This window comes from Neolamprologus multifasciatus, chromosome 19 (genome assembly GCF_963576455.1).
Source record: "Neolamprologus multifasciatus chromosome 19, fNeoMul1.2, whole genome shotgun sequence".
Lineage (NCBI taxonomy): Eukaryota > Metazoa > Chordata > Actinopteri > Cichliformes > Cichlidae > Neolamprologus > Neolamprologus multifasciatus.
The window spans coordinates 12,596,006-12,608,493 of record NC_140457.1 but is presented as its reverse complement, the minus strand read 5'-3'; the positions used below and the strand labels follow the sequence as shown (position 1 = coordinate 12,608,493).

The following is a 12,488-nucleotide window of genomic DNA, read 5'->3' as shown; positions in this document are numbered from 1 at the left end:
ATTTTAGTTTCCACCTCTGAGAGTAGCCTCAGTGAACCAGTGATGCATGTCAGAGTCTGTATCAGAAGCTCACAGCTGCAGCACTGCAAATAGTAACTGAGGGAGGTTTTTGTAAGACTCTGTATCACTGTGTGAACTCTGGGCCTCTATATGTTTCCATACAGTAGTAATCTCCTGCATCTGCAGCCTGAACTCCATTGATTGTCAGAGTGAACTCAGGCATAGATCCACTGCTGCTGATATGACTCGGAGTATCAGATTGGCGTCTGCTGATTTTGAGAAACAGCAGTTTGGGAGGCTGTCCAGGTTTCTGAAGGTACTAACTAAGTCCAGCAACTCCTTGTGGCACTAATGATCACAGACTTGGCTTTACAGAGTCAGAAAACTATTGGCAAATGACTTTGAAATGAGGCCTAAAATGATACAGATAATGTATCAGGTGAAATCAGAGAAACATGAACAGCACAAACTGAATTAAAAACAAACAAGTAAAAAGTCTCACACCCTGACTCAGAAAGTCAAACATTATAATTAGAGTTACTGGAAACATCACTGGACCCTGACCACTGCTTAGAGTAGAGCTTCACCAACACTTCCTGTTGGCATCTGATGTGTTTTATAGTTTGATGAAGTTTCATTTTTCATTTGTTGCAATAATTCTGTAAATGTTTGACTCTTTATTGATGTGCAATTTTATCAGCGAATATTATCCATGTTGTGCTTTAAAACAATGCTGTAAAAAAAAGTTGAAAGTAAAATCACAGCTTAAGAAAAACAACTTTGTGGAAATTTCACAAAACTTTATTAAATACAAATGCTCTATCAAACCTCATATTTCTATCAGAACAATACATTTTTTAAATACAGAAAATGATATATTCCACGTTATAGTTTCTATCAGCATTGTATAGTTCATAGAGTATTTTTTCATTAGTAAATCATTAGAATGCATTATAGTTTATTAGTTTATGTACGTAAATAAAAAAAAGTGCAACTGTTTCAATCAGTAAACTTATTTTAATAACAGACATGCTGAGGGAGTTTTGATTGATTGATTGATTGATTGATTGATTGATGATTAATAATTAATTTGTCCCTAGGGAAAATGTTTGCTAACAACAATGTTTGAGCACACAGAGCAGAGATCTGAGCAAGAGCAAATGCAAACAACTGAGCAACAATGAATTTTGTTTGCTGAAATTAAACTTTTCTTCACTCAAAATAATTTTCTCCTCAAAATGCAAAATTTCATCTTGCAAGTTTTCTTTAGGTTCGCACAGAATAGAGGCACAAAAAACCCCGCCATAACCATCTGCCGTGACTGGTTGGGGTGAGGGACACCTATTTAAATGGTAACTGTAACAAAATACATTTACTCAGATTTTGTATTAAATACGTGACGCCGGTACATGTATTCCATTACTCTCTAACACTGGAGGCTATAAGAAGATTCTGTTTCTGTGCTGTGATGAGCTCTGAAACATGACTGTCACTCTTCAAATAAGCCATTCCTCTGCAGATGATCTGCTAGCTGTTTGACAACTACTCTTTCAAGAATGTTTGAGATGAAAGAAAGCTAAGACTAACTGGCAAAGACTGCTGGGTCAAGAGAAGGCTTTTTAAGTAAGTGTTTAACTACTGCCAGCTTGAAGGCCTGTGGTACATAGCCGATTATTAGAGACACGTTGATCATGTTTAAGATTGAAGAATTATTTAATGGCAGGACTTCTTTGCGCAGTCTTGTAGGAATGGGGTCTAAAAGACATGTTGATGGTTTGAGGAAGCAGGTACTGAAGTTAACTCAGAAATACCAACTGGAGAAAATGACTCTATATGAATATTAATGGCACTGAAAGTTGCTGTAGATAATGTTACATCTATGAGACGTTTATGAGTATTTTTTTCTCTAATGGTTCAAATTTTATTTGTGAAGAAGTTCATGAAGTCATTTCTAGTTAACATTAAAGGAACAGTTGAGTCAACAGCGCTCTGACTTTTTGTCAGCAGGGCTACAGTGCTGAAGAGAAACCTTGGGTTGTTCTTATTTTCTTTCATCAGTGATGAGTAGAAAGATGTTCTAGCATTACAGAGGGCTTTCTTATAATGCAGAAAACTAAAGCTAAAAGATGATCTTCTAACTTTGTTTTACGCCATTTTGTCTCCAGCTTATAAGTTATCTGCTTTAAGGTGTGTGTTTGAGAGTTATACCACAGAGTCAAGTACTTTTGATTTGAGGATCTCTTTTTCACATGAGCTACAGTAACCAGAGTCATACTTAGTGAGGAGGCAAAATTATTAACAAGATGATCGACCTCTGTTGGAGCAGCGTTCAGATAGCTGCTCTGCTCTATGTTGGTACAGGGCATTGAAGATAATTACAGTGAATGAATTATATTCTTAAATTTAGTTACAGCACTTTCAGAAAAACATCTACTGTGATGAAGTCTACTCTCCACTGCTGTGTAATCAATTATTGTACTTAGAACAGGATTAGACCAGATAAGGTTTTCAGGAAACACTGTTAAATGTTCAGTTTCTATGCCACATGTTAAAACAAGATCTAGAGTGTGATTAAAGTGGTGGGTGGGTTCTTTTACATTTTGAGAGAAGCCAATTGAGTCTAATAACAGATTAAATGCCTTGTTGAGTTTGTCATTTTTAGCATCTACATGGATGTTAAAATCACCCACAATAATTATTTTATCTGAGCTGTGCACTAAATCAGATAAAAAGTCTAAGAAATCAGACAGAAACTCTGTGTAAGGCCCAGGTGGATGATAGATGTGAACAAATAAGACTGTTTGGGGGGGTTTTCCAGCCCGGGTGGACGAGGCTAAGCATCAGACTTTGAAATGAATTAAAACTCTGTCTTGGTCTGTGGTTGGTTAATAAGCTGGTGTGGGAAATTGCTGCCACTCCGCCGCCTTCGAGGATTCTTGGGGGTGTTGATTCATTTAAACTAACATAATCATCCTGCTGTAACTCAGATTTATTCTTCCTGCCCTTTAATACAGACCTGGAATTGTCTTCAGCAGGACTACATCAATCAGGCAAAAAACTTGCCTGATATTGGTTGGTCCCATCTTTGCTGCTAAAACAGCCCTGAATCCCATTCAGGATTCATCTCACACATGTTTTGATGGGACTAAAATCTGTGGGAATTTCTGAACCATTTTTACTTTGCAGGAGAACACATTATCCTGCTGAAAGAGGCCACAGCGAATAAATATCATTTCTACGAAAAGTCTGGAATAATGCTCAGGTAGGAGGTAAGTGCCAAAGTAGAATCCACATGGATGGCAGGACCCAAGGTTTCCCAAAAAGATCACACTTCCTCCTATAGTGCATCCTGGTGCCTGGTGTTCTCCAGTTAAGCAATGCACACACATGTTATTTAAAAGAACATGTGATTAATCAGACAACATTCGCATGCCCATTGTTGGCGCTTTTAGTGGTGGGCACCCTGACTGGTCTGTGGCTATGCAGCCACACACACAACAAACTGTGAGATAAGATAAGGAGAAATAATCAGTGAAAGTAAAAACCACCATCACTTATGCGGATACCCCTTTGGCACCAGCTGCGGTCTCAAGGCTGGATCTGAACAACAACACCCTGATAACGACTGTGTTTAGTCTGTTCCTTCCCATTCCAATTTCTCTCACCCTTTACCCACCCCTGTTGCTTGTCATGTGTTTCTTTGGTGTATTAAGAGTTTTTTCATGTGCTATGTGCAAAGGTGTTTTTTTCTGTTCTCAAACTGATCTCCCTGTTGGAGCTCAGTCTGGGGGGAGTTATTTTTTTCTCCTTATCTTTCCTCATGTGGTGCATTTTCCATTGTTATACCTCACTGACCTGTCTTCCCCATGTGATGTTTTGTGTAATGTATGTATGGTCGGAGGGTAAGATGGTGCCACCATTGCGTGCAATAGTTCGGCAGCCTTATGAAATTTCCCCTTGTGGGACTAATAAAGGTATATCAATCAATCAATCAATCACTTCCCCTGTCATTGGTTATAATGATATGCCTGATTGGTGTATATACAGAACTTCTTACGGTCCTTTTGCATAGCAAGTAAATAATGTCTGTCTCTGTGTATGATGGCTGCAAATGCAGTCACAGTAAATGAAAAATATATATATATGGAAAAGAAAAAAGTGACATTACAGTGTCTTCATCTGCTGACAATCAATCAAGTTGTTTTAGGAAAAAAAAACAAACATGAACATGGCTTTGGTGTGCTGGCAAAACATACTACCTAAACTTGTTATGATCTATTAAACTTCTTTTTTCTTTTTGTCACATGCACATGTTTTATCCACATGACATAACCCAAAAAACAAAGAAGGAACCTGATGTCCAGTGCAGGAAAGGATATTAAGTCTAATCTCATCATGATCTGATGACAAGATCATGATTCCTTACATATGACAGACTGACACCCACGATAGTCAACATGAGCTTATTGCGATAACCACAGCTTTCCATTTGGTACTTTAGGTTTTGTACTGACAGAACTACTGATACAGCAGCACTCCGAGGCTTAGCCAAGAGAATTGGTTGAAAGTAGATCTGTGGTAATGCAAAGATCAGAGAGGCTGGGCCTGAACTCACAGTGGGAAAAGTAAAACGAACAATATGAGCAATATGATTTTTGAAGAAAACTTTGTGTGAGAGTAAACACTGCTAAAAAGTGCTGACAACAACAAGTTAAAGCTTCGATCAAGCTTTAATGATTTTCATGGGACAATATTGGGAATATAAAGCTTAAAAAATATAAACAAACAAACAAACAACAAAGTCTTAATGCAATGTGACTATTAGGGGAATGTAAAAAAGAAACAAGAAAAATGTGAATCGGTGGAACCAGATGTTTAAAAATAAAACCTTATTTCAAAATTCCCCCAAAGAAGTATAGATGAGTATTTAGTGCTTGGTGAAGTTACTGTGTTCAGTGGTCTGTGGCAGAGTCTCTTCCTCTTCAGCAGCTGCAGTCAGTTCCTGCTGTAACAGCTCAGTGTCTCTGCAGTCTGACTGAGGGAGGTTTTTGTACGACTACAAATCACTGTGTGAACACATCAGCACTGTTTATTTCATGCAAACTCTGACAGTAGTAAACTGCTGCATCTTCAGCCTGAACTCCACTGATGGTCATAGAGAAGTCAGAGCTGCTTCCACTGCCACTAAATCGAGATGGTGTTCCTGACTCAAGTGTTGTTGCAAATTTAATTAGGAGCTTTGGAGCCTGTCCAGATTTCTGTTGATACCAGTACATGGCATCATCACCATCATCAAATCTGTAAACAGCTTGGCTGGTCCTACAGGTCAGAGTGACAGTGGATCCAGGAGTAAATGTCAGTACTGGAGGTTGAGTCACAGTCACCTGACCGCTGCATCCTGCAGACAAAAACAAATCATTCATTTATCAGCAGAAATCAATGAGAGGAAAAGCAGCACATCATGTTTGAAATGTTGCTGAGTGAATGAACCTGTAAAACAGCAGCAGGTCAGCATCCAGATGAGGATGGTGATGAGAGTCATGGTGGTTGTGCTTTCTGCTGTGTTGACTGACAGATGTGAGTCCTGCAGTGTTGAACTCACAGGACTATAAACCTTCTCAGTTCTCTGGAGGATCAGCTGATGATGCAAAGACTCCTCTCTATGGAAATGATTTCTCTGCTCTCAACACACTGAAGGAAATGAGGGGCACACAAACATGAGAAATACACTAAAATGATCTTAATGAAAGTACAACAATAGAAAAGCAGGTGAGGATTTTGTCCATTTTCCTCTACAGAAATGATTTCTCTGCTCTCAGCACACTGAAGACAACATGGGATAGAAAGTCAGAAGAAAAATTGTTAGGATTATTTTATTATACATAAAACGTGAGTGATACTACCTTTCTAACAACAAGACAATATAAGGAACAATATTGTTGATATGTAAATTCATTATTATTGCATAATTATGATTCTGACAGAATACTGGCAAATAGATTAGGAAAGATGAGATCAGTTTGTTGGATCTGGATTAAAATGCCACATTTGTTGGTAAGTATATATTTTAGTTTCTTGCATCAACCAGCAGAAGAAAAATGATGAAAATGATCTTAAATTGTTTAAAAAAACATAGAGTTACATGATTTTAATAGTAAATGCTTTTGCCTCGTGAACTGTGAACTTTGTTGGGGAAAATAGTTCATTTTCAAGGGTCAGATGCTTGATCAGAGTGTGGGAGGTTCTTGTACGGCCACTTAATGAGTTTGTATCACCGTGGTTGACTTTTGGTGGAGGAACCAAACTCATCATTCATTGTAAGTATCTAAATCTCCTCATTACTACAAAAATATTATACTATTACTTTTTGAAATATCTTCTGAGATGTTATTCTGGGTGTTTTAAATGATGTGTATATTTGATGGGGCTTTGCCATAGTGGCTGATATTGAAAACTTGGTAGAGTTTAAATATATAATACAGTATCATGACTGAATGTTTATATAGTACTGAAAATGTCTTCAGTCCATTTTAATTAAGGGTTGTTTTGTTTTGTTTTTTGCATCTATTCTGTGTATATTTCTTTCACAAAATCGGAGACTGAAAATATAGCACAAGGATTTTTTGATTTTATTTATTTTTACAAACAGCCAGCAGGATAAAAACATTCTTGCCTTAAATATCTTTTATTTATTTGCAAAAATGGTTTTTATCTCTGAGTTGATAGTTTAATAGTCTGATGTAGTAAAAAGGAAGTGAAACAAACAGATGACAAAGTCCAGCTCTGTTTGTTTTCCATCAAGAATATAACTGTATCAACAAGACATTTATTCTAAATTATTGTAACTTTTACAAAGATTTTAATTGAGTGTGAAAACACAATTTGTTAATATTTTTTTTAAAGTGTTATGTTCTCTTATTTATTACCAATTCTCCTCAGTCTGATCACAGTGTGATGTACAATGCTGTTAATATCTGTCATGTATCATAACTGTAATGCTCAGCTGTCTGTGGCTGAAAATATGATATGAGGAATTTCACTGAAATGTTTGACACCATGTTGGATATAACGTTTTATGCTGTTGACTAAGTGAATTAGTTTTCATACAGATGCACTTTAACAGTTGAGTTTACAGTTCATTACTCTGATGTGATGAAAAGGAAGTGAAACAAACAGATGACAAACTTTAACGTTTCCTGAACACACTTAAATTTTATCAACAAGAAAACAAATACAGCAGCCAATTTACTAATTATTTATACTTTTTTAAAACCTTTTATCCTCCAATTTCTCAGTTTCTCTGAGAAATTTCTCTTCATCATGCAGTTAATCCACAGGCCTGTTAATCTCTGTCATGGATCATAACTGTCTCGTGTCAGCTATCTGTCCTACAGTAGAGGTTAATCTACTCCTTGTGTGTCTCTGATCTGTCCTCCAGCTGGCCCCATGGTCAGACCCTCAGTCTCTCTGCTTCAACCCTCCTCTGAGAAGCTCTCTGGAGGCCCAGTCACACTGGCCTGCCTGCTGACCGGCTACTCTCCTCAGGGAGCTAAAGTGAGATGGGAAGTAGATGGCACAGAGGTGACAGAGGGGGTCCTGAACAGCTTAGAAGAAGAGAAGAGTAGTCGCTACAGCAGCAGCAGCACCCTGATGCTGAGCCAAGAGAACTGGATGAACGCAGAGGTGTTCTCCTGCAGGGTGAACCATCATGACTACTGGCAGGCCAAGTCCTTCCGCAAGAACCGGTGTGAGGGCTAGAGGGGCTGCTGAAGTCCAGGACAGGAGCTTAGTGTGAGGAAGCAGGAGATACATCCCTGCTGCTCTGATCCATATGAGTTTGAAAGTTTGCACATGAAATTATTATTATAGCAACAACTTAGATAGTGACATGTGTAGAAGCTGGATGTGAGTGTGCCTAATAACTGCCAATTCATATTTTTTAATAAAGCTTGCAGTGATCCATATTATTAAGTATTTTTGTCTTATTTTAAAATGTAGTAGCTCTCTAATTGGAGCGTACGGTACTATAAATTAACCTGCTTGCCTATCACATGAAAAATCAATTCATGTATCTCCAAATCTTACTCTTACTGAAAATTTTTAAACTTGAGTTTGATTCAGCAAATTAATTCTTCAGTTTAATTTAAAACTACCAAGAGATCCAGACAATTAGAAATATCAAATTACTCTGAATGTTTTATGTTGCATTACAACATTTTTAATAAAGTTTCAGTCACAACCAGCAGCTTAATTGAGTGTAATCAGAGTAAAAAAAATTTTAAATTGCAGCTCATTTCAAATTCAGCGTTTCAGCCAGATCGAAAGCTTATATGTAGGGTTCTAATTATATTATAATTATATTATTATTATTGTTTTTCAATCAGTTTTTGGAAAGTTTGCAGTGTTGTGTTTCAGTGATGAATTCTGTTGGCCTGGTGTAGGACAGTTTGTGCTAACCTTGGTCACTCACCGCTAGGTTCGGTCCTGCATTGCACCAGAGACATCATAAGAGAGAGACATGGGAGTGATTTGAAATATAGGTAAACACACATCTGTTTTTGTGAAACAGAACAGGTACATGTAACGTGTAAGTTGATCCTTTTCTCATTCAGCTTTTTTTGGGAAAAAAAAAACAAAACAATTTTTTTTCCATGAAAGCAACTAGCTTTTTTTTTCTGTTTTCTCGTGGGAGGAGCAGCTGATGATGCAAAACCTCCTCTCTATGGAAATGATTTCTCTGCTCTCAACATACAACAAAACAATGTGAGAAGGAATACTTTTGATATCTAAATGAATTATTATGACATAATTATGATTCTAACACAATACTGACAAATAGTTCAGGAAAGATGAGAGCAGTTTTTTTTAACATCTGGTTTAAAATGCCACATTTGTTATAGTATATATAAGTATATATAAGTATATATTTTACTTTCTTGGATCAACCAGCAGAGGAAAAATGATGAAAATGATCATAATTTTTTAATATATATATATATATATATATATATATATATATATATATATATATATATATATATATATATAGTTACATGTATTTGATGGCAAATGCTTTTGCCTTGTAAACTTTGAAGTTTACTGGGGAAAAAGAGCAGATTTTCAAGGGTTTGATGTTTGATCGGGGTGTGGGAGGTTTTTGTACGGCCACTTAATGAGTTTGTATCACTGTGGTACACTTTTGGTGGAGGAACCAAACTCATCGTTGGCTGTAAGTACCAGAAATTTGTCATTTTTTGAAAAATGTAGTATTTATTAAGCATATTTTGAACCTACAAAACAGAACTTTGAACTAATTCAGTGAATATTATTAAGTTGATGTCACAATTTTGAAATAAACTTTCCTTAAATTAATATTCATTTAGTCTTTTACATAACACAAAAGAACAAATTGTAATGTTCTTTTAGTTATTTTTGCTTCTTTCAGTATTCTCTTGTTAAGATATTAAAAGCAGTGATAGTGACGTTTTACTTCACTTTGATTTGAAATGTATTTTTACCAATGAATTTTAAAATAAAAACAAATATTGAATTATGTTTTGTGGATTTCTGTTAGAATCAAAAATACTTTTCTCAGTATATTTAGATAAATTTTGTGTTCAGGTTGATCAATTTCAAATTAAGTTTAAAGGAAGTGAAAGAAACAGATGTGAAGTTTTAACTGTATTCTCATGAGTGGAAAAAAGAAAATAAGTTTAAAATAAGAAAATTACCACAGGGTTGAGTTATTAACTATAACACATGATAAAAAAAAAAAGATTTGATCAATAATCACTAACAATATATTTATTCAGATGTTTGTACATTTGTATCTCTTTTTTCGGTTATCGTCAACCTTTTCTCCTCCAGCGGGTGTGGTGAGGCCCACGCTCACAGTCCTCCCTCCCTCCAAAGACGAAGACAAACAGAGTAGTGCCACTGTGGTGTGTTTGGCCACCGGGGGCTTCCCCTCAAACTGGAATTTGGGCTGGAAGGTGGGGGGCACCAGCACATCCTCTGGGGTTTCAACCAGCCTGGAGGTCTTGGGGACAGACGGCCGCTACAGCTGGAGCAGCACCCTGAGCCTCTCTGCAGACCAGTGGAGGAAGGCGGACTCAGTGAGCTGTGAGGCCAGTCTGAGTGGACAGAGCCCCGTCACTCAAAGTCTGGACCCTGACCACTGCTCAGAGTAGAGCTTCAGCAACACTTCCTGTCTGCATATGATGTGTTTTATAGTTTGATGAAGCTACATGTTTCTTTTCTTGCAATATGTCTGAAAATGTTGATGTACTCTATTGATGTGCATGCTAAGTTTATCAGCTAATATTATCCATGTTGACTTTAAAAACATGGTGTAAAAAAAAGTAAAAATCACAAAATAAAATCACAGCTTAAGAAAAATCACTTTTGTTTTTTTTTCTTGGGAAGAAAAGCTTTTAAAAGCTTATTTGTGTGCAAAGTCAGAGATAGCCGTTGACCTTTGAAAGAAAAGATAAAGATACCAACCAAAATTTATACTGGTGAAGAGTTGGAAAATAGCCACCATGGCAAATGGAACATTGTCTTATATATTGCAAAATGTAAAGGCTCTGCTGCACTGCAACAACTGAACTTCTCAACCCCCAAATCCAACTTTAACACCAGATTACAACCCTGTGGTAGGAAACTGATAAAACAACGTTTTTATGCATAAACTACAATCATTGTTTAATTCAAATCAAAGTAGATGATTTTTATTTAAGCAAAAAACTGTGTACAGATACTGGGTTCAATATTTCATTACTAAATGTATTTTGTATTTATGTTTTTTGTCTAAGACTTGAATTTCGAACCTATAAGCCCATCCAGTCTGGTTTTCTCAAGGAATTAATACTGCAAAAATCTGACTCAAAGTATCATCAAAGAACAACACATGTTCTCTTGCCTCCCTTTGTGGCCTTCTGGCAAACTGTAGAATTAATATTAAAATTTTATTAATCAAATTTAAAGCCCTTCATGGCCAGGCTGATGTTTGTGCAGCACCACTGCTACAAGCATGTTATTGCAGTCAGTTGTTTGAGTCTGTAGCAAATACATTTTTCTGCAATTTCTGCTCGATTTAGTTATCCCGATTTGTCTATATAATATTGACCTTTGTTGACACCAGTTGCTTCCATTGAAATATGTATTTCTGTATGCTGTGATATGAAAACCTCTATAATATAAGTTGATTTTATTTAAAATGTGAAACACCTTATAACTTTGTGATTTAAAATGTACTGTAAGAACAAAACTATTTTCATATTACCTTATTATGCACAGCAAATTAGAAGTAATACAAAATGTAGTGAGATAAGCATTATATGTTGCAGATTCTAAACAGTGTTACTTAATTTAAAATATTCTTAATGATGTGATCAGGAATGAATAAATATTTTAGTTTCCACCTCTGAAAGTGGACTCAGTGAACCAGTGATGCATGTCAGAGTCTGTATCAGAAGCTCACAGCTGCAACACTGCAAATAGTAACTGAGGGAGGTTTTTGTACGACTCTGTATCACTGTGTGAACACTGGGCCTTCATACACTCCCATACAGTAGTAATCTCCTGCATCTGCAGCCTGAACTCCATTGATTGTCAGAGTGAACTCAGGCTCAGATCCACTGCTGCTGAAATGACTCGGAGTATCAGATTCACGGCTGCTGATTTTGTAAAACAGCAGTTTGGGAGGCTGTCCAGGTTTCTGTAGATACCAGCTGAGATCATCATCAACTCCTTTACTGGCTGTACAGCTCAGAGAGACCGTTTGCCCCAAAGCAGCAGTTTTAAACACAGGAGACTGAGTCACAGATGAACTGGCATCTGATCCTGGAAATTAAAATATGTTACTTTGTTAAAATGACAGTGTGATGTAAATTACAACATAACAGAGAATACAACAGAATCACATTACTCATCACCTTGAAGTCTGAGCACGATTGTGATCAGCAGTGGAGTCAGCAACATCATCATCATTATGATTGATCTCACTGTCAGCGACTCTGCACAGATGTTTCTCGCTGGTTCTTCTTAAACTGGTTTACGATCAGTAAAGCGCAGCAAGCATTCAAAACAGAACCTACAAACAAATACCTGTGTGTGTGTGTGTGTGTGTGTGTGTGTGTGTGTGTGTGTGTGTGTGTGTGTGTGTGTGTGTGTGACAGAGAGAGAAAGAGAGAGAGCTGAGGGGGAGTGGCAGGTTGGGGGGATTGCTAGATGCAAAGTGAAATAATCTGTCAACACTGTTATCAGTGATCATCATCTCAGTAGTTTATTACAGGATCAGAATCAATAGAAATACTTATAGAGCTTCACACTGTTTAGATATTTTTCATTGTTTTCAGTAACAAAAGATCAGGGATGTTTGTCATTTTTCTAACAAACAGCAGGATCAGTGTTCATCAGTGGTTATTTATTAAACTGAAGTTGCAATGGCCTTAATGAAAAATACTTTTGAGCTGACGGGAAATTGC

At 36.8% G+C, this 12,488-nt stretch overlaps 2 pseudogenes and 1 gene segment (V, D, J or C); 2 read left to right on the top strand and 1 right to left on the bottom strand.

Moving 5' to 3' along the window:
- Positions 1–5,063: 5,063 nt before the first annotated feature.
- On the bottom strand, positions 5,064–5,542 carry LOC146496119 (putative non-functional immunoglobulin kappa variable 6D-41 pseudogene; annotated as a pseudogene).
- Positions 5,511–8,881, top strand: LOC146496118 (Ig kappa chain C region, B allele-like). The segment is given in 2 exon segments: positions 5,511–6,317; positions 7,439–8,881. A coding segment is annotated over 1 exon segment (312 nt).
- A 254-nt stretch (positions 8,882–9,135) lies between these two features.
- On the top strand, positions 9,136–10,398 carry LOC146496117 (Ig lambda-3 chain C region pseudogene; annotated as a pseudogene). Its single transcript, XR_014871287.1, has 2 exons — positions 9,136–9,229; positions 9,868–10,398. The product of XR_014871287.1 is annotated as an Ig lambda-3 chain C region pseudogene (transcript).
- The last annotated feature ends 2,090 nt before the right edge of the window (positions 10,399–12,488 follow it).